Here is a 22,103-nt window from a genome sequence, read left to right as displayed (position 1 = left end):
CTTATCATAATCTGGAGAGCGGGTAATCCGAAAAATAATCTATTTGCTTTTGCTTTGTATTTATTTAGTCTTTTTTTTAAAGCATTCCTTTACCTTCCTAATTAAGTTTTGCTTAGGTGAATATTAAAATGAATTTGCATTCTTTGATCTATTGATAAGGGAAATGGCTGGCCTAAATGTGTTCAGGGAAAGGCAGTTTGGAGTTTAGAATTTTCGACGGTGATTCAGATGCAGATAATTGAGAGTTGATAAAAATGTATTAAATGTTTTAAATGAATAAAAATGTATTAAAACCTGGGGGCATTACGTTGACCTTTCCTCCATTTATTTGGATTTAAATAAATGTGATGGAAAGTAAAAGAGAGCTCAGTGCATTTTTGGTTTGACTATTCAGGGACTAGTATTTCTCCAGAGGTGGTCTGGGCTGTGGGGATGAGGCATTCTCTGTTGATGAGCATGGGACCTTCCTATGCATTTTCTAGGTATACCAGACTCTGTTGGCAGATGGTATAGTCAGTCTAGCCACGTACATGCAAAAATCAATTTCCCTCAATTTAAAATGAGCCACAGTTAATTTCGACCTAATTTATTGGTTTATCGACCTGTGAACCCTGGGCCTTCGAAGAAGTGGCATGGGCAGCCTTCAAGCACTGAAGTGGCTGATGAAGCTAAAAACCAGAAAAGGCAGAGTGGGCTGCTGAGCAAGATCAAGATTTGAGTTTCCTCCTATGTTATTGTGAGATGCTCAGTATTTTTTAACTGTAACATGACCAATGCTTTGTGTATTTTATGGTGGGTTCCATAAAAATAGGACTGCGTAACGATCACAAGTACAATAGTGTATTAAAAAATAATTACAAAGTTCTGTTATCCACTGGGTAACTGTTTATTATAATGGTAACATCCATGCCCATAGCACTGCTACTAGCCAAGAGCTGGAGGATCCTATCTTCCTGGCCGCATCCTGGACCCTCTGATGTGGCACTGTTCAATAGATCCTTCTGTGATAGTGATGTTCTCTATCTGTGCTGTTCACCATGTTCACTAGTCAGATCTGGCCATTGAGCAGGTGAAATGTGGCAAGTGTGACTGAAGATTTGAAGTGTCTTTCATCTAATTTTAACAAATTTAAAGTCTAAATAGCCACATGTGGCTCTTGGCTACTGTGTAGACAGCACAAGCTTTGACGAGGCCTCTTCTTCCCACCTGTAGGCAACCTCTGCTTCACCCAAGAGAGAAGTTCCTGCAAAGACCTGCTCGTGTAGGCATCGCAAACAGGGCAATAAAAGCAAGAGTGGAGGGCTTGGGTCTAGACCCTAGGTATTGGTGGCTGCTGACTGCCAAGATGAGTGTCAGGAGACAGTGGCCCTTCTTTCCTAGGTAGGAACTCACCAGGGGGACCGTGGAGGGCCAAGTGGGTCCAGTGGTTGGCTCTAGGGCATGTGTCTGCACAGTTGCCTCCTTCCGTCAGTCACTTAGTCAATGAAGGCTGACTATTCACAGGGTGAACCACATCTCTGTGGCTTCACTTCTCATCTGGCCTTGTGCAAACACTGCACTTGTATCGGGCTTCGCTAAGGTGGAGTGCAGACCCTGCACGTTCTGTTTAGCAATGAAAGATGTAAACAGTGCCTTAACAGTGGGGCCATCTCCCTGCCCTGCCCTTTGCTTCCTGTGCTTTTGTTGACTTACCTTGATGTAGCTGGGTCTGTCTTTCTTCCCTTCAACCCTCCAGATTGGCATGAAGACAAACACTACAGGCGTGTGGTCTTCATCTTTGCATATAAACCTCGCCCTCTTCTTGGCTGACCTTTTAACTTAGCATGCCATTGCTGTTGCTGCTGCTGCAGGCTCTTAGCTTGGGAAATCAGGACCCTTCACAATGATTTATCTCCAGTCCCCTGAATTAGATTCAAAACACAGCTACGAATTCTCAGAAAGGCAGGCTGATGTGATTATATCCCAAATCTGAGTGGCTGACAAGGGCAATAAAAAGATGTACCTAAATCAAATGCATTTGTGCCGTGTAGAGACCAATATGTTGTTTATTATCTCCCCCCCTTTTTGGGGGTTTTTTAAATGAAGAAGGTAACTGATGTGACCTCTATTATTTAGAAGAGAGACTAGCCTGTTGAGTAGGGGGGAAGATGACTAGGGTGAATCTTACGTGAAATAAATGTGGGGGTGAATCAATGGGTGGGCCCTCAGTTGGGATTTTAATATTTTAGGGGTACTGAGATGATTTCCTTCTGACTTTGGTGGGCTGGTGAGCTGAGGTGTAGTGTCATGATGAAATTTTTTTTTCTTTTTATTTTTTGAGACAGAGTCTCGCTCCTTTGCCCACCTGGAGTGCAGTGGCTCTATCTCGGCTCACTGCAACCTCTGCCTCCCAGGTTCAAGCGATTCTTGTGCCTCAGCCTCCTGAGTAGCTGGTATTACAGGTGCGTGCCACCACGCCCAGCTAATTTTTTTGTATTTTTAGTAGAGATGGGGTTTCACCTTATTGGCCAGGCTGGTCTCGAACTCCTGACCTCATGATCCACCCACCTTGGCCTCCCAAAGTGCTGGGATCACAGGTGTGAGCCACCGTGCCTGGCCTTGATGAAATTTTTAACTCTGTGACCAGAGGTATTGGAAAGGCTGGTATGATCTGGTTGAGCCTGGAGGGCCCTGGGTTAAGAGCCACCTGTGGAGAAAGGCTAGCTTGGGGACTGTGGCTGGGAAGACTTTAATAGGTACCTGTGAGATAGCAAGCTATAGGGTTAAGGTCCCAGATAGTTAAGGATCCCATTTCTCTATTAGCCCAGGAGACACATGTGAGACAGTTCCACGTGTCTCTGCCCCAGGGACCTGGGAAGAAAGGCCAGTACTGATCTGCCCAAGGATCTCAGCCGAGGAGCCTGAGATGGCAGGGAGTGGGGACAGAACAGAGTGGGGTGAGTGTCCTGTGAAACCAGAAGTGTTTGGAAGGACTTGCATGTTTTAAACCTGTGCTCAATTAATTGAGTAACCTGAAACTCTGTACCTATGACTTACCTCATCTGTGTATATTTAGTTTCCTGAAATTCTCTCACTGAGTGGTTAAAAAAAAATCTGCAGCTAACTGTGCACATGGTTTGCTGAATTTGGCAAGGTGTGCTGTTGGTGGTGGTGGTGATGGGTGGGGTGGAGGGGGATGGTTACTGCAGAAACAAGGCCTTCAATCTCTAGAGGAGAAAAATGAAGGAGTGGATGTGGAAAGTTGGCTAGAGGTGAAAGAGCTATCTAAACAGAGCTGGGGGAGTTTAGCTATCAGACCAGAGCCTGTGGGATGTCTGCCTGTTGCCTCACCTCCTGGTAGCCCAGAGGGCATCTCCTGTTACTGAGAAATTGGCCAAGCCATTGGGTTTAATGCACTCCCCCTTCTCCATTAGTCTTGTTTATAGCTTCTCTCTCAGGGTGGTGAAGAAGCCACTGGTAGGGTATAGAGGCCTTCGGTTCTGGGATGTAATGTTTACATGCTTTTCTCTTGGAGTTAGGAAAGTGCTAGAAAAGAGTGTCACCTCTGGGCTGGAGCGTTGGGACCTGGAGGTTGGGTTTCCCCAGGTTTCAGAGTTTGGCTGGGAATGAAGGAGAAAACTGCCTGTGAGTTTCAGTTAGGCAGGAGCTCCTAGCTTGACTCAGGCACGCAGTGTTTTGTCATTTTATATATGTCATCGCTTGCTCTTAGGCCTTTCGCTAATGTTAATGTTTTATGTGGAGCCGTTTTGTGAGGAATGGCTTATTTTGGTTGAGAGGCATTTGGTAATGAAATGATATTTTAGTACGTCGAAGTTTATGAAATGACATCCACAGGTTGCATCTCATTTGATTCTTACGACAATCTTAAAAAATGGGGAAGATAAGAATGATTATTCATCTCATTTCAGAGATGAGTATCTTGAGGCTCGAAAAGGTGAAGCGACTTACCGATAGTTAGACAAGTGGTAGACTGGAGAGAACCAGACTCAAACTAACTGCTAACTTGTTTCAGATTTACGCAGGCATATTTGTCTATCCTAAGTAATCTAGTGAAATTTTTGATCTCAGGCAGGGATCCACAGCTTTTTTGCAGTGCTTTTTTTCTCCACCTTTAAAACCTGGAGATCTCATATAGTTCCACTTTCTCCTGGCCACACTGATCTTACAATTTTTCAAACACAGCAATTCTCAAGGCCCTTCTCATTCCTGGCTTTTGCTCTGCCCTGCCTCAGGTCTGGGTCTCTGTTCTCTGCCTCACTTCTCCATCCCCTCTTCCCTAACTCCTCCCTCTTCATCCTTATGGTGTCAGTACATAGGTCAGGTCTTCAGTGAAGCCTCACTCTCTCCCCGATATGAGGTTAGGTCCCCTGTGTAACAACAGTAATTCAATCATCATTCCTGGAATTAGTTGTTTAACGCATGTTTTCCCTACTATATTCAGAGCTATGAGGCAGGACCTAGAATCGTGTTATTTTTCTTTCTTTTTTATTTTTTGAGACAGGGTCTAGCTCTGTCGCCCAGGCTGGAGTGCAGTGGCATGATCATAGCTCACTGCGGCCTCGATCTCTTGGGCACAAGCGATCCTCCCACATCAGACTCCCTAGTAGCTGGGACTACAGGCGTGCGCCACCAGGCCTGTCTAATTTTTGTATTTTTTGTAGACATTGGGGTTGTGCCATGTTGTCTAGGCTGGTCTTGAACTCCTGGGCTCGAGGGATCCGCCCGTCTTGGCCTCCCAAAGTGCTGGGATTACAGATGTGAGTCTGCCATTTTACTAACACCTAGTATAGCATCTGGTATATAGTTAGTGCTTGATAAACACTTATTGACTGAACGAGGTGAGGGGCTATTTATGGTGAAGCTGCAGAGGGAAAGTCGGTGGTCTGGAACCATCCGGAAGAGCTGTGAGAAATGGCTTTGGGTTCATAGGGGAATCCTCACGTAGGGCAAGTCCTGGCTTAGGGTGCTCTCTCTTGAGGGGGTACTTGCTGCGCTCCCTCTGACTGTGTTTCCTGCACTGGGGCTGTGTGTTTTCAGGCAGAGAGGACCACCGCATTGCCTTAAAGTCTGTCTCTGAGCTTAATCTCATTGGCAAAATGTAGCATTTCCTTTAGATGTTCTCTGAGATTCTTTCTGGCTTTGATATTTTCCTCATTTTTTTTTTTTTCACCAACTGGTAAATTAAGGGGTGATATGCTCATGAGAAAGAGAGTTTTCCACAGTTTCTTTTTAGTAGGGAGCCCCTCCCAAAACAGCAAAGCACATTCGCTGGTTGACAAAGTGGGTTCACCAGGACAGAGTGGCACACGGAGGTGAACAGTAGGTAGGTTCTTCCTGCCAAGGATCAATCAGAAAGGGAAATAAGCTCTCTAAACTGATATTATAAGGCAGCGAGATTATGATTATCATCCTTTTAGCAAAGAGAAAGGAAAGGGCATATGTGTATTTTTCTCTGTAGAATGGTCATGGCTCCAGTGAAGGAGATAGTAGTGAATGCTAAATTCTAGTCCAAGGTCATTCTCTCCTTGTTTCCTCATCTGGAAAATGGGCAGCCTGAATTCATCAGCAAAATAGTTCAGGAGTTCTGTAGGTGAAGCATCTTGAGCAAACTCAAAAGTCAAATGAGTGAGCTGACATTCCATGAACTAAGCCTCTCTTCCGGGAGTGCTCATAAACTAGATTTCAGCTTTCCTTCTGAGGTGAGGAGTCCAGGGAGGATAATAAGCTTGCTAAATATAGTGAGAACACAGTCTTGAAAGGGGACAGTGAGAGGCAATTTGCATACCTAGCATTTAGGCCATGCAAAGGGATAGTTTGGGAAAACCTTGTTCTCCTTGGACCTCAGGAGGCTGTCTTTAGCTTCCTCAGTTTCGTCATATAGTTCAGGGGAGTGCCTGGCTCCTTCTGTCCTCACAGTTGAAGGACAGGATATTTGTTTTATGGTATACTGTAGAATTTTAAAAACGCTTCTTTGTATTTCACTGCTAGTGAAGCAGAGAAATGAATGAGACCCCCTTATTTGTCCTCCTTGTACCGTATTTTGGGAGGAGGCTGTGTAGGAGTTGTGAGGACTGCAAGCTGTGGGATTCTAGGACATCCTGATCTTTGGGTTTGGCCAATTTGAAAGAGGTGTAGAGAGGGTACCTGTGACCCATTCTATTCAGTGGCCCCACCTCCTGTATAAGCCTCAACAACTATACAGATTTCGGTGGTTTTATCGGAAACTTCTCATCATTGGCTTAGACTTGCAACCCTAATTCCCCCAGAAGTGCTCTGTGTGAGCTAACAGGTAAGAAATGATTAAAGAGCCTACAGGGTGCCTGGCACCTAGCGACCTCAGTGCCTACTTCATCCGCAAGTGAACCCATGAGTAATCAGTCCCTTCATCCAAGCCATTGACTTCCTCCCCTCTATTTATAACAACCCAGAGCTTGAGGACTGGGTGGTAGCAGGTCCTTCCCCTAACTCTGAATAATAGGAGGTGAATCATTTCACCTCTCCGGGTTGCCAGGGCACGCAGGGGGCTGAGGGACAACATGTGTGGGGTGATATGGACTTGTTTGATGAAGATGCCTAGGTGAGTCAAGGTGTGGGTGGCATCCACTGTTGTGAGCTGGCGGTGGATACTAGCCTTGGGCCTGCGGCTGTTTCTCCAGCTGGGGACAGGGAGGCCCGAGCGGATGCTGTGGCTCTGCAGATGCCACTGACAGCACTTTGAAGGATTGGTTTGGCCAGAGACCCAGTCCCCAGCCTGCCTCCTGTATGACTCATTCTAGCTGCATATTTTGGTAGCATGAGGGCTCAAGATGAGATAAAAGGAGCACTTCTTAAGAGTGGAAGCTGCTAGGTTCTTGATTAGCACTTGAGAAATATGATGTTCTCTGTAGGTACTAGAGGCCTTAAAAAAATTGGGGTGTATTTCACATTACATAAAATTAGCCATTTTAAAGTGAACAGTTCAGTGGATTTAATATCGCCACGATGTTGTGCTACCACGATTTCCAAAACATTTCCATCACTCTGAAATAAAACCCCTTACCCATTAAGCAGTGATTCCCTCCTCTCCAATCTACCAGCCCCTGGTAACCACTAATCAGCTTTCTGTCACTATGGATTTACCTATTCGGGACATTTCATACAAATGATGTCATGCAATCTGTGACCTTTTGTATCTGGCTTCTTTCACTTAGCATATTGTTTGTGAGGTTCAGCCACGTTGTAGCATATATCATCAGTATATCCTAGAGTCTTAATGACCATCCCAAATCCCCAAAGACAAGCCCCCCGCCAAAAATGGTACATCTTTCTAGCTACTGTCATTTAGTTCCAGCTCCTGCCAGGAGGCAGGGGAATCAACTAGATTCGTTGTTTCCCAAAGAAGCTGCCTTAGAAATACCTGGGGTTGGGGTGTGTCTTCTTTTTTTTTTTTTTTTTTTTTTGAGACGGAGTCTCGCTCTGTCACCCAGGCTGGAGTGCAGTGGCATGACCTTGGTTCACTGCAACCTCTGCCTCCCAGATTCAAGCAATTCACCTGCCTCAGCTTCCCGAGTAGCCGGGACTACAGGCATGTGCCACCATGCTTGGCTAAGTTTTTGTATTTTTAGTAGAGACGGTTTTTCACTGTGTTAGCCAGGTTGGTCTCCATCTCCTAACCTCGTGATCCACCTGCCTCGGCCTCCCAAAGTGCTGGGATTACAGACCTGAGCCACCATGCCTGGCTGGGTGTGTCTTTTAAAAAAGACTGATTCCTGGGCTCCAGGCAGAGGGCGACAGAGCCGGTAGGCATGGAATGGGGCCTCTCAGGTGATTCTGACCTTCAGTGGGGCATGGGACCCCCCTAGGCCAGGTGATCTTGGGGGGTGGGGTAGGGGGGAGTTATCTTGACTCTTAACGACCTGCCAATGAGCCAGATGCTGTTTGTTGTTTATGATGCAGTTTCTGTGTTCAGAGGTTTCTGTGGCGTGTAATTTTTCTCTGTTTGCCTTCTGAGGGGAGGCACTCAGCCCCTCCCTGCTGCCTTAACAGCTCCAATTAATTGTGTCTCATTTATCAAGCTCCAGCTATGCCCTGTGAGCTAGAGAGGGGAGAGGGAAGGTTGTTCACACCCCGGGGTTGTGGTTATAGCTGATTGCACGTCAAGGTTATGTTCCTGGGAAAACCACCCTCCCACCCACTCCCAGGCCAGTGTCTTCTGGGTGTGGGACCTGCGTGGGGGATTGGCGATGGAAAAAAGCTTGAGGAGGAGGAAAGGGGAGATCGGGGGAGATCGGGGGAGATCCTTGGGGATGGATGGAAATGGAACCAAACAAACTGGAAGCCACTGATTAAGTAAAGGGATCTAGGGACGTGTGGGTTCTTGATTGCTGGGGGCTGCCCTGGGCTGCTGGTGTCTTGGCCACATGCCATGGAGAGCTAGCGGGAAAAGCTGCTTTGTTGACTTCTTTTCTTTCCCTTGGGGGTGCGGATGGGGCAAGGTGGAGACAGAGGAGGAAGGTGAGGCCAGAGGGCAGAATGCATGTCTTGATAATGAAATTTACTTCCTGCCAGCCTGCCTGCTGTCTCCCCTGTCCTGTGCGCATCCATTCCTGATTCCTGCAACTAGGTCTGCTGTGGGGGGATGGGCACCTGGGCTGCCTTGGGGATCAGCTGTGACTCACCAGGGAGTTATTCTCATGACCAGGATGTGCCTGACATCTCGCCAAGCAAAGGAGCTGAGCTGTTCCTGCGAGTGCCTGGTGGCCCTCGTACAAGTCATTTCTTGCCAGGGATTTTATCCCCCTACTGGGCCGCCCCTTTTCGGTCTGCTCTTATGAGTAAAAGGGACATCTAATAAAAAAAGCTGTTCTTTAAAAAAAAAAGAAAAAGAAAAAGGAAAAGAAACAAAGTAACAAACAAACAGCTGTTTTACCAGGCTTGCCTTCTAGAGGTTTTCTTTTCTTTCTTTTTTTTTTTTTTTTTGAGGTGGAGTCTCGCTCTGTTGCCCAGGCTGGAGTGCAGTGGCACCATCTTGGCTCACTGCAAGCTCTGCCTCCCGGGTTCACGCCATTCTCCTGCCTCAGCCTCCCGAGTAGCTGGGACTACAGGCACCTGCCACCACGCCCGGCTAATTTTTTGTGTTTTTAGTAGAGACCAGGTTTCGCCGTGCTAGCCAGGATGGGAGGTTTTCTTTGTAGAAAAGCCCTTGGATGTTTTGAGGCTTGCCGTTGGTGCTCTTCTCACCTTTCACCTGCCTTGGGATTGGTGAGGAGGTCTCCTGTCCTCTGAGTGGATCGATTTCAGCAAGTTGTCTTCAGACCTTTTGCCCACTCTGATCACTGAAAGCTTTGCAACCTACTCAAAGCATTATCTGAGTGTTACCTGCCAGAGGGAGCATTTTGATGTCATCTTTGAGGATGCCCAAGTTGAATATTTGAGGACTTTTTATCCCAGATCCCAGGGGAATGTGGGTGATTTTTTTTTTCTAGGTTCCTAGTCCTTTATTTTATTGACACTTGCATAGTTTTCTATCCCCACTCTGGTTCAAGAGTGCGATGTTTTGGGAGGGGAGGAAACTTTTAGCTGGGATTCCCAGGGCACCTTTGTTGTGAGTTTCTGATCTCCAGATGGATCCAGAGGATTGGCCTGCAAAGAGAAAGTAGGAAAAGGGAAGGCTTCAGCGACCGGAGGAGATTCCTTTAGCTGCTTTCTCTTTGTAGCATTCTGGATTAAATAATTTATTTACTTCTATTTCTTATTTGCACTTCTCTGTTAGTGCTTGCCTGGACTTATCTATCCGGGAATGAGAAGAGACATTTTGGAAGGACATATTTTCCTAGGTCCTTCTCTTTAAAGTAAGGTCGCCTTTCAAATGTTTTTCAAAAAGAGTTTGATCCTGGATCAAATTAAATGCAGGTATTTAAAACCCCAAGTAACGTCGTTAAGGATTAGCTGCTTTGTCCTTCTGCCAGCCAAATATGTGGCACAGGTGTTTCTCTTTTCCCTGATGACATCTGAGAGCACCTCAAGGAGTGGGTGGGGAAAGTTCGAGTGTGCTGGGGGGAGGAAGCGAGAGAAGGAGAAAGGAGCTGTGGGTTTTCTGCCGCAGAGCCTTGATGAGAAGACAGCTTGGAGGGCAGGTTGGCCCAGGCTTGAACTGTCGTCAGTCTAAGGCTTACTCGTGGGTGGGGTGGACTGTGCGGGCTGGAGTCCCAGAAGCTTGATTTCCTTCCACGTGTGCCTGAGACAGCTGAGGTTGAGGAGGCTGGTGGAATAGGCTTCTCTCAGACGTCGCTCAGCAAGAGAGGCAGCCTGTGCTCCTGGTTTCAGGGTGTTGTCCTGCTTCTGAGTGTTGGACCATCTCTCAGAATTTTTTTTTGAGACTGAGTCTTGCTCTGTCGCCCAGATTGGGGTATGGTAGCTTGATCTCGGCTCGCTGCAGTCTCTGCCTCCTGGGCTCAAGCGATTCTTCTGCCTCAGCCTCCCGAGTAGCTGGGACTACAGTGCATGCCACCATGCCTGGCTAATTTTTGTATTTTTAGTAGAGATGGGGTTTCACCGTATTGGCCAGGCGGGTCTTGAACTCCTGACCTCAGGTGATCTGCCCGCCTTGGCCTCCCAAAGTGCTGGGATTACAGTCGTGAGCCACCGAGCCTGACCAGCTCTCAGAATTTTTGTTATTCCTGTCATGACTTTGCTTTCCACAGAGTGTGTGGAATGTATGGTTCAGATGTTCAAATGCCAGTCCTCAGACAGGTGTCTGTCAGCCAATGGTGAAATAAGAAAATAAAAGGAATGTAGTTTTCCATACAGTGAAACAGCGGTTCTTTATTCTGAGATGATATCCTTCCTCAGTTTTCAGTGTTAACACGTCTTTGAAAAAATGACGGTGACTCTGGATAGTGGTCATATTGCCCTGTAAGGTGAGCTGCGTAACAGACAAATCCCAAAGGCTCAGTGGTGTGGCTGAGTTGAGGCTCCGGGTTATGAGAAGTTCAGGATGAGTGCTACTGGTTAGCGGAGGTCTTCTCCTTGGGGATGCAGGCTCCTTCTGTCTTCAGCTCTGCCCTCCTCTGGGGCTTTGGAGTCCTCTGAATGCAGCCTGCAGGTGGGGAAAGAGAACAGGACTGTATGGGGGCCAGGCTGATAGTGGCCCTGATGACTTCTCTCACATTCCATCTGCTGCCCCATAGCCTGGACTAGAGTCTGCGGTGTCCTCGGGAAGCAGAGGAAAGAGATTGAGAGAGTAGCTAGTCCTGTTTTTGTGATGTCCTTACTTAGCGGAATAGAAGTTGCCAACCAGTCCTCTGTTGGCCTTCCTCATTTTTATTTTATCGGTTTACCAAATCTAAAAGTCTGAGAACTAAAATATTTCCTTATTTGAGACCCTTCAAAAATAATTTTGAAAAGCTTCACAATGATACTTCTCTCATTTCTCAGTACCAGCTGAAAGTGAATGACAGTACCACCAAGCCAGAGAAAACATAGTTTGAACAGAAGTTTGAAAAGCATGTGATCTTTCTGGCCTATGAATTTTTTTTGAACATGGGCAATGTTTCCATGCTTTAGTTTAAAATCTTACCAGCGCATGTCATACATAGAGTAAGGATCAGAGTAACCAGAGATTGGTATCATAAAGGATGAAAATAATCAAAGGAATCGGTTATGCCAATGAGAGCCCAAGAAGCTTTTCTACAATCTGTTTACATCCAAAATAGCAGGGGACTCATATTTCTTTGTGGGGAAGTTGAGTGTGACAGAATATGCATGAGGTGGGAGGGGAAGAGGCCACCTTGGCCCAAATGCTTTAGATGGCAGAATCTTAATCATTTCTGCTCGACAAAGGAGGAAAGAGTCTTGATTTAGAATGTGTGTGGCTATCACTTATCGTGGGTCCTAATTCCTATATTGATCTCTTTCAGGTTAGTCTGAATGATTCCCACAATCAGATGGTGGTGCACTGGGCTGGAGAGAAAAGCAACGTGATCGTGGCCTTGGCCCGAGATAGCCTGGCATTGGCGAGGCCCAAGAGCAGTGATGTAAGTATTGTGTTGGCTCTGGGCACACCTTGGTGCCATCAACATGCCCTTTTCTGATCCACTGGGATTATCATACCGGAAAAAGTAGTGGGTAATTGGAACATGGAAGGGATGAATTGTATGACAGGGAAGATAATCTAGAAAATGATGTATCTCTTGTTTGCTGAACACAGGGAGGTACAGGCAGTGTTGCAAACAGATCCATGCAATGTGTGATTACCTTTGGGAAGTAATAGCCTATGGACTGGGTTGTTGCATCTGCCCAAGAAAATACCAGAGTGCCTTCCTGGGCAGAGCTCCTTGCCTGCAGCTGAGCCAGATGGAATCAAATTGGCCTTTCCCATATGCTGGTTTCTTCTAACCCATTATAGTGGGATGAGCAGTTGAAACTGATTCTCTAATATTCTTAATTTCTATAGCTGGGTATTTATGATGTTCAGTAGGTTAGGTACTTTGAAGACTCAAGATGCCAAGGGTTACAAACTCAAAGGCCTGTGGGAGGCCAGGCAGGTAAAGGACAGGAGTGAAGCCACCTTCAAGTTTATAACACTCTTTTTTTTTTTTTTGAGTTGGGGTCTGGCTCTGTTGCCCAGGTTGGGGTACAGTGGTGTGATCTTGGCTCACTGCAACCTCTGCCTCCTGGGCTCAAGCCATCCTCCCACCCACTCAGCCTCCCGAGTAGCAGAACTGCAGGTGCACACCAGCATGGCTGGCTAATTTTTGTGCTTATATATATTTTTTGGTAGAGATGGGGTTTTGCCACATTGCCTAGGCTGGTCTCGAACCCCTGGACTCAAACGATCTGCCTGCCTTGGCCTCCCAAAGTGTTGAGACTGCAGGCGTGAGCCACCACGCCTGGCCATTACAACACTCTGCCTCCTCAAAGAAATATGGTTTCTCCCATTTTTCTTGAAGTCTGTGGCCTTCTTGGACAATACATGTCAGTTCCACTTTTGATGGAGACGCACATTCAAGAAACATTCTCCCGTATCTTAATTTGAACGTACTAATGGATACTTGGTTCCTGTGTTGGAGAGACGTGGGGAAGGGGAAGGGCCTTTGGGGACCTGGGGAAGCATGCTTCCGAGGAGCATTGCTCGTCAGCTCCAGGCTCTGGTTGCCGTGCAGGATGCAGGGCCCAGTGTTGCCAGATCTTCTGGTTCTCCAGAGGAACCCAGAGGTCTGGAGTTTCATGTGAAAACTGCTGAGTCTTACAAGTTGGCAGCCAGTGTATAGTTTTTACAGACACCGCGTGAGCCAAGTAAAACACATGTAAGGGCCAAAGCTGGCCCAACGACTGGTCCCAGGTCTGCGGCCTGTGCTCCGGACTCCTCCTTGTGGGAGAGAGGAGCAGCCCCTGCCGCAACCTGGGGTCTGACGCTGTGGCAGCGCGAGGCCGTGGACGGAACACCATGCTTTACAGCTTCGGTCACCCTGCATTCTGGCTGGGGGAACCTTCTGATGAATTTGCCAGCACTTTCACATCAGCCTTAAGGATACATTTATAATTCTTGAATGCGGATTTGGTCTCTGTGAGGTCCCTCTCTGTATATCCACTGTCTGGGTTGGGTGTGTTGAGAAGCAGGTGATGGGAAGTTGTCTCAGGGACTGTTTCCAGGGAATTGAATTAGGGCAGCCACGGATAGGGAAGACAGAAGGGCTGGCTGTCAGGATGCATGGCTTTGCCCGGCCGGGGTGGGTGCTGAGCCATGGTGTGTGGGAGACCACCGCTACTGATGGCCAGTCTGGGTGTAGTGCTCTGGGGCAGGGCTAGACTTGTTTGGGGCAATGACTTTGGCCCATTTATAAATATGATTAGGTTTTGCAAGTTACAGCTGTGGCCACCACAGACAGCTGTGTCTGAATGCCTTTGGTGGCCGGGTGTGGTGGCCTGCTCCTGTAGCCCCAGCTACTCAGCAGGCTAAGGCAGGAGGATCCCTTGAGCCAAGGAGTTTGAGGCTGCGGTGACCTATCATCGTGCTACTGTACTTCAGCCGGAGTGACAGTGAGACCCTCTCTCTAGAAAAAATAAAACAAAAAATAGAAAAGAATGCCTTTGGCCCTGTGAGACTCTTCATAGGCACCTGTGCATAGTCACTGCCCATGGGCATGTCCCTCCTGGGCTTAGGAGATATATATACTGTGCTATACTGTGTTGAGAAATCCTTCTTGGAATTTTTATGCATTTAAAAAAAAACTCTTAATCCAGACAACATTTTTTGTGAGGTAGGTAAAGACCTTAAGCATTGTATTATAGTTTTGCTGGACAAACAGGAGCCAAGAGGTGTAAAGAGACTTGCATGAGGTCACTCAGCATGTCAGTGGGAAAGTCGGGGCTGATGAGAATCAAGGCCCAATCATGTACTCAGTGTGCGAAGAGGTGGTATTAGTAGGGTGACCAACTTGTCTGGGTTTTAGCACTGAAAGCCCCACATCCTGGGATCCTCCCTTAGTTCTGAGTGAACCAGGATGGTTTGTCACCCTAAGTATTGCCGGTCTATTGAAACCCAACTCTTGCTCTCTCTGTATATTTGGGTGTGTCTGACTAAGAGCCCATTGAACATTTGAAGCGGGATGCACTATTGTGGAATGAAATGGGAGATAGAGCCGAGGTGGGCAGATCACCTGAGGTCAGGAGTTCGAGACCAGCCTGACCAACCTGGAGAAACCCTATTTCTACTAAAAATGCAAAATTAGCTGAGCGTGGTGACGCATGCCTGTAATTCCAGCTACTCAGGAGGCTGAGGCAGGAGAATTGCCTGAACCTGGGAGGTGGAGGTTGCGGTGAGCTGAGATCGCGCCATTGTACTCCAGCCTGAGCAACAAGAGCGAAAACTCTGTCTCAAAAAAAAAAAAAAAAAAAAAAAAAAAAAAGAAATGAGAGATAGATTAAATGGGAAGGAAACGCAATGGCCAGAGTTAATAAGTAGGGATGGCAGAAATGGCCTTCCTCTGTATACAAACTGTGTTAAAGGATTGGCAGATGCAACCGAGAAGCCTGATGTAAAAAGTTAATGTGAAAAGAAATGATGACTCAGAGGCAGGAGTTGGGGTAATAAGAATCCAAATTCTCTTTAAAGAAGACTGAGCGTGGTTTGTAAGGTCCCATCAGCAGTCCAGAAGGGAAAGAACCTAAACAAATCAGGAACTGTGTGGGTGTTGGTGAGCGGCCAAGGTCATGCATATTCAGTATCTAAAAAGGGATGGCTCTGGAAGCTGGAATCCAGAAAGGCTTGCACTTAAACGGGGGGAAAAAAATGAATCATTATCCACTGATGAAGTTGAAGCCAGTGTGATTCCATGAATAGAACGGCTCCTGCAGGACCCATCTGTCCTGTGATAAATCGACGAAAGAATTAATAGAAGTTTATCTTAACTTTTCCTAACTCTTTGTTTCTGCTCTCTTATGATGTATTTTACACAGTACTAGGTTTACAAAGTGCTCAGGTGCAACGTAATTGGCTGAAGAGCTGTCCAGAGGTATAGTCCGCCAGAAGATCAGAATCAACCAGGGGCTGGGTGAGGTGTGGCTCACGCCTGTAATCCTAGCACTTTGGAAGGCTGAGGCGAGTGGATCATTTGAGGCCAGGAGTTCAAGACCAGCCCGGCCAACATGGTGAAATCCCGTCTCTACTAAAAATACAAAAATTAGCCAGGTGTGGTGGCACAAGCCTGTAATCCCAGCTAACTCAGGAGGCTGAGGCAGGAGAATCACTTGAATCTGGGAGGCGGAGGTTGCAGTGAGCTGTGATCATGCCACTGCACTCCAGCCTGGGTGACAGAGTGAGACCCTGTCTCAAAAAACAAAAAAAAAAGAAAGAAAGAAAAGAATCAACCAGGGAAGATACTGTGCAGGATAGGACTTGCTGCCCTTGTCCCTAGAGTAGTGTGACATCATGATTGTGCCCCTCAGCATTGACTGGGGAGCAGTGTCAGTTCTTGCTAACAGCGGGAGGCTGATGTCTGGCTGAGCACAGGCTCTGAAATCAGAACACCTGGGCTGGAATCCCAGCTGTGCCATTTATTAGCAATCTGACCTTGGGCCAGGTGATGTTCCTTCTCTTGTCCTCCTCTGTCACTGAGATAGTGCTTGTTAAACCTTGCTACCCAAAGTGTGGTTGTGGTCTGTGGATCAGCCCTTGGGGATTTTCTGGGAGCTGGTTAGTAAAGAATCTCAGGTCCCGCCCGGACTTCTTGAATCAGAACCTGCACTTGACCAGTGTCTTGCCGGGGCCAGGGGGCAGGTGGGGGGTGGAGCGGGGGCAGTCTGTGGGCATATTACAGTTTGAGAACATTGCTGTAAAGTACTTAGAACAGTGCCAGATGTGGGGATGTTTTCTGTACATTTTAGCCGTCATCTGTTTCTCCCCTTTCTCTCCCTCCTCTTTATTATTATGTAGTTTTGAAGTACAAGGGAAAGAATTTAAAAACACTCACTTTGAAGGACCATCTTTGTAGGTAAAAAAGGATCTAACCAGAAACTGTGGGCAGTTTAGTAACTCCTCCCCTGCTCTTTAGGGAGTAGCATCATACTGAGGTCAGAGGGGACTATTTAGTGCAGAAATCCTGTCTGGATGAAAAACCAACTAGAAGCACAAGATGAGTGAGTCCAGGGTGTTCTGTCAAATTCACCTGGAGACCTTATTGGACTGTGAGTCAGCAGCATGGTGCTGCCATGAAGAAAAGACAGCTAGAAAGGAAAGCGCAAGTCGGGGTGGAGCCCCCAATCCGCTTGAGCTAACTGCATATGGGCAGAGAGGCCTTTTCTGGGCTGTTCAATGTGGGGGAAGGTAGATAACTGTGCACCAGCTTTAAGCATTGTCCTTGTTCTATGGAGCTTATAGTCTATGCTAATTAAATAGAAATAAGAATTAAGGACTGGGCGCGGAGGCTCATGCTTGTAATCCTAGCACTTTGGAAAGCTGAGGTGGGCAGATTGCTTGAGCTCAGGAGTTGGAGACCAGCCTAGGAAACCCCATCGCTAAAAAAAATACAAAAAAATTAGCTGGGCGTGGTGGCACCTGCCTGTAATCTCAGCTACCCAGGAGGCTGAGGTGGGAGGATTGCTTGATCCCGGGAGGTCAAGGCTGCAGTGAGCTGTGATTGTGCCACTGCGCTCCAGCCTGAGTGATAGAGCAAGACCCTGTCTCGTCAAAAACAGAGAAAGAAATAAGAATTATGAAGGTAGGATAAAAATGTCATGTTGGAATTTTTCAACCTGGCCAAGGGAAGGAAAGTTGATGAGCAGTTCATGATGGCCTTCAGGCATAGGACATGCTTGCTTTTCACTTCTGTTAAGTAGAAGACCCAAAGAGATGGATTTTGTTTGTAGGTGAGAATTAGGGAAGAGCTCTTTGATAGCGAAGGTGGTTTTACCTCCATGTGCACGACGGCAGCGGCATGGCTGAGAATCTCAGGAAGGCTCCCTACTTGGTGAATGTGGGTCTTTTCTCTGCCGGCCAGCACTCCTTCCAGTACTTGGCCTGTAGACTTGGTATAAGACCTTCCTACTTAGCAGAGAAACGTTAAGATGGAGAAGAGAACATTCTCCTAGAGGTAACTTGTTGGAGTGGAAAGACAACTGGACGTGGAATTGGAAGAAACTGTCATAGTTTTGTCTCTTACTAGCGGTATGACCCGGAGCTAGCCATTCACTTCAAGGAATCTTAGTTTTTGTTTATCTCTTCAGTGGAAATCTCTTAGTGACTCACTGATTCATTCAATTCATTCTTTTCTATTCATTTATTTATCACATTTGTTTACTTGCTTTTTGGTTTACAGTGATATTTGTTCATCCTAGAAATCTTTGTTGAGTACCTGCTATGCCCCAGGTACACTGAAAGAGACAAAGGTGAGACTAACTCCGGTTTTTCAGATGAAGAGAGAGAATGTTTGTAAAGGAGTATTGCATACTGAAAAATGCTACCTTAATGTAAACTATCACCTTTGTGCCCCTGAAGAAATACATAGGGGGTTATCAAATTATGGGATGTCAGAGCTGGAAGGGGCCTTAGTTTCCTTCCTGAGAAGCCATTATTTTGCTCCATGTGATGTTTGAACCTAACCAGGACACTAATGTTCATTCTTGGCCAGCAGAATGGAAGTGGGAAAGTGCTACTTCATCATTTTACCCACTCAGATTATCTGTGAACTCTCAGCCTGCACAATTTGTGAAGCTGCTTTTGTGGCAGCCCCTTACTGTGTATCTGGTAGTTGGGAACACATACTGTGTGTTCTAATAGCTTCTTTGACTGTGACCCAGATAAAGGCAGAGGCTCTGTCTTGGCCTCTTCTGACCTTAACATCTAGTAAGTATTAAAGACCTGCATGTGCTCTCTGTTCCCTTTCTACGTACTTTGTGTTTACATAGGGCATTGTTTGCAGACATTTACATGTTTACATGCCGATCGTGTCTAAAGACTATGTCTTTTATTAGTCTTTGTCTGTCTGGTGTCTAGACAATACCTGGCTCACACGGAACCCTCAAAACCTGTTTGCTGATGACTCAAGACAAGCAAGGATGGGAATACACCCTGCTCTACTTTGAATTTACCTGCCCTTCCTTCCCTCCCCCACTTCCTCCCTCCCTTCCTCCCTCTCTCCCTCCCTTCCTCCCTCTCTCCCTCCCTTCCTCCCTCTCTCCCTCCCTTCCTCCTCCCTCTCTCCCCCCCTCTCTCCCTCCCTTCCTCCCTCTCTCCCTCCCTTCTCCTCCCTCCCCCCCTTCCTCCCTCCCTTCCTCCCTCTCTCCCTCCCTTCTCCTCCCTCCCCCCCTTCCTCCCTCCCTTCCTCCCCTCTCCTCCCTCCCTTCCTCCCTCTCTCCCTCCCTTCCCCCCTCCCTCCCTTCCTTCCTCCCTCTCTCTCTCCCTTCCGCTCCCCTCCCTTCCTCCCTCCCTTCCTCCCTCTCTCTCTCCCTTCCGCTCCCCTCCCCTCCCTCCCTCCCTTCCTTCCTTCCTTCCTCACTGTGTCACCCAGGCTGGAGTGCCATGGTGTGATCATGGCTCACTGCAGCCTGAAACTCCTAGGCTTAAGTGATCTTCCCACCTCAGCTTCCCAACTAACTGGGACTACAGGCTCAAACCACCAAGCCAGGCTAATTTTTATATTTTTTGTAGATATAGGGTCTCACTCTGTTGCCCAGGCTGGTCTCAAACTCCTGGCCTTAAGCCATCCTCCCACCTCAGTCTCTCAAAGTGCTGGGGTTACAGGCGTGAGCCACTGCTCCTGGCCTCATTTTTCTTTAATGCTCATCCTAATCCCCTTTTCCATGAATCATTTGAAAAATAACTAAGTTATTATTAATACATTCACCTATCAGGCTTGTTTTTAACCCAGTGATTATATTAATTATTTCACATCTCACAGGTAGGTACGAAACATCTGAGACCTTCATTCTCCTATTTGTTACCTGCGATGATAATGGCCTTGAGATCTCTGGCTTTGGAGGCAGGCAGCTTAGGTCAGAATTCCACTCTGCTACTTACTTTGTTTGTTATTTTGGCAGGGTACTAACCTCATGAGCCCCTGATGTCTTATCTGTAAAACAATTTTAATAATTGCACTTGCCATGCAGAGCTGCTGTTACCTGAGCTCATTCATTTGAAGAGGTTGGTACTTTATCTTCACATAGTGAGCACTCAGGGAATGGCAAACATTCTTATGTTTTGTCACTGTGAATACTGCATAGCAGAAACTGGGGTACAGTAGAGAAGCAAATACGGTTGGCACACTCGTGGATTCTGCTGCTGTTACCATCTCCCATCCTACAGTCATAAAACCCTAGTGCTGGTGAAGGGATTCTGCTCCCACTATTTTCATGTCACTCAGCACTCTTTCATTTCCATCTCTTGGGCTACGTGGTGGAGACCCATGAGGATTTTCTTCTCTTTTGTATGGAATGCTGTACAGACAGAACTTCCCAGCAGAAGAATGAAGAATTAGATACGTTTTGGGCACCGTTCAACAGATGGCAAAGCAAATCCTCCACTCCATTCCCCTCAGCTAGCCACATTCTCCCTCCTCTGGATGTAATTTGTTAAACACAGCTCTGGTGAGGAGGTTGTTACTGTTTCTATCATTCGTCTCCTGCTCCAGGGACTTGCCTTGGCCTCAGAAAAGAGACTTGTGTATTCCAGGCAGTGGGGATTGCAGGGGCCCCATGCTTTCTGCCCCCACATGCTTGGGGACAGACATAGAGGTGCCCTGCCTCACTTTTGTGGGTTATCTGGTAACGTCTGTCATTTCCTATCAGGCACCTAGTGAGAGCCACGTTCGGGATCCAGGATGGGATGTTTGAAAGAGATCTTTCTGGCTGGGCGCGGTGGCTCACGCCTATAATCCCAGCACTTTGGGAGGCCGAGGCAGGCGGATCACGAGGTCAAGAGATTGAGACCATCCTGGCCAACATGGTGAAACCCTGTCTCTAATAAAAATACAAAAAAAAAAAAAAAAATTAGCTGGGCGTGGTGGCAGGTGCCTGTAATCCCAGCTACTTGGGAGGCTGAGGCAAGAGAATTGCTTGAACCTGGGAGGCAGAGGTTGCAGTGAGCCGAGATCGCGCCATTGCACTCCAGCCTGGGCAAAAAGAGTGAAACTCTGTCTCAAAAAAAAAAAAAAAAAAAAAGAGATCTTTCTGCCAGTTTCTCACCAACTCTTTCTTTTTCTTCTGCTTTTCTCCATATTCCAGGTGTACGTGTCTTATGACTATGGAAGATCATTCAAGAAAATTTCAGAGAAGTTAAACTTCGGCGCAGGAAATAAGAGTGAAGCTGTGATTGCCCAGTTCTACCACAGCCCTGCGGACAACAAGCGCGTAAGGAAGCGGCCATCCCTCCCGTCCGGACTTCATGGGACTGGGTTTTGGAAAGATTGCCGCACTTAAGGGGGTGCTAGGAGATGGCGCTCTTTGTAATCTTTGTAGCATGACTGATGGCTAGTGAGTTTTTGTGCTAACCTGGGCGTTTGTGACAGACTGCTGTTCTCAGGGTGGGTCTCTGCACAATCAGGCAGGCCAAGTACTGGTCAGGCAGGATTTCTAGACAAACAATGACAGGTTAAACCACAGAAAATCAGCCAACTATTATAATACCTTGCCCGACTCGCAGATGGCAAAAATGTTTCCCAGGTACACTGAGAATAACCTTGAAGTCTAATTCATGTTTTCTAGGACACTATCAGTGTGTCTGCTTGCGTGCTTATGCGTGCTTGTATGCGTGTGGGTGCATGTACGTGCTTGTGTGCGTGTGAGTACCTGTGTGCGTGTGGGTACCTGTGTGTGTGTGCTTGTGTGCATGTGGGTAACTGTGTGTGTGTGCTTGTGTGCGTGTGGGTACTTGTGTGGATGTGCATGCTTGTGTGCGTGTGAGTACCTTTGTGTTTGTTCTTGTGTGCATGTAGGTACTTGTGTGAGTGTGGGTACCTGCGTGTGTGCTTGTGTGTGGGGGGGATACCAGTGTGCATGCGTTGGTACCCGTGTGCATGTGTGGGTACCTGCGTGTGTGTGCATGCTTGTGTGCACGTGGGTACCTGCGTGTGTGTGCATGCTTGTGTGCACGTGGGTACCTGCGTGCGTGTGTTGGTGCACCCCTCTGTCCCCCAGCCTCTGAACCTGTACCAATATGGAAAAGAAAACCAAGGCAGCAGATATTGCTATGCCTCCTGCTTTGTTTTCCCAGCTGGCTGGCCCTGGGGGCTTTGTTTCTTCAGTTAGGCAATTTGATTTGAGGAAGCATTGACCCTGGGCCCCCAGGGAGGTGGAGGCGGGAGGGCAGGAACCGGGCAGCCGGCAAGGCTTTCCTGCTGGTTGGGTAGCTCTTAGCTCGGAGAGTTGTATTTCATTGCTTTCTTCCCCACTCTTGTGTTACCTTGTTGGTTTCCAGGCCAGATCTTCTACAGAAAGACCCTTAGTAGAAAAGCTAAGAGAAATGTTTTAGTAGCAAAAGCTTTCTGTTCCAGAAAGGAACAAGCAAGCAAGATCGACAGGGTCCTCCTTCCAGTCCCTAGTGCTGGCTTCTCAGGTTGCTTGAGGTCTCTTAGCAGGGGCTGCATTCAAAATATTTAGTGACTGGTGTGGCTTGGGCACTGACCAATCAG

At 47.2% G+C, this 22,103-nt stretch overlaps 1 protein-coding gene across 1 annotated transcript in view; it reads left to right on the top strand.

The window, feature by feature from the left end:
- Window positions 1-22,103, top strand: part of SORL1 (sortilin related receptor 1) — a 181,059-nt gene that overhangs the window by 5,999 nt on the left and 152,957 nt on the right. The window contains exons 2-3 of the mRNA XM_030794523.1: window positions 11,898-12,014; window positions 20,698-20,823. Of these exons, the coding sequence (XP_030650383.1) occupies window positions 11,898-12,014; window positions 20,698-20,823 (243 nt within the window). The remainder of the gene's footprint in view (window positions 1-11,897; window positions 12,015-20,697; window positions 20,824-22,103) is intronic.

The sequence above is a fragment of the Nomascus leucogenys genome, chromosome 15, assembly GCF_006542625.1.
Source record: "Nomascus leucogenys isolate Asia chromosome 15, Asia_NLE_v1, whole genome shotgun sequence".
NCBI lineage: Eukaryota > Metazoa > Chordata > Mammalia > Primates > Hylobatidae > Nomascus > Nomascus leucogenys.
Note: the sequence above shows the minus strand (reverse complement) of the source record. Positions and strands in the feature narration are given on the sequence as shown.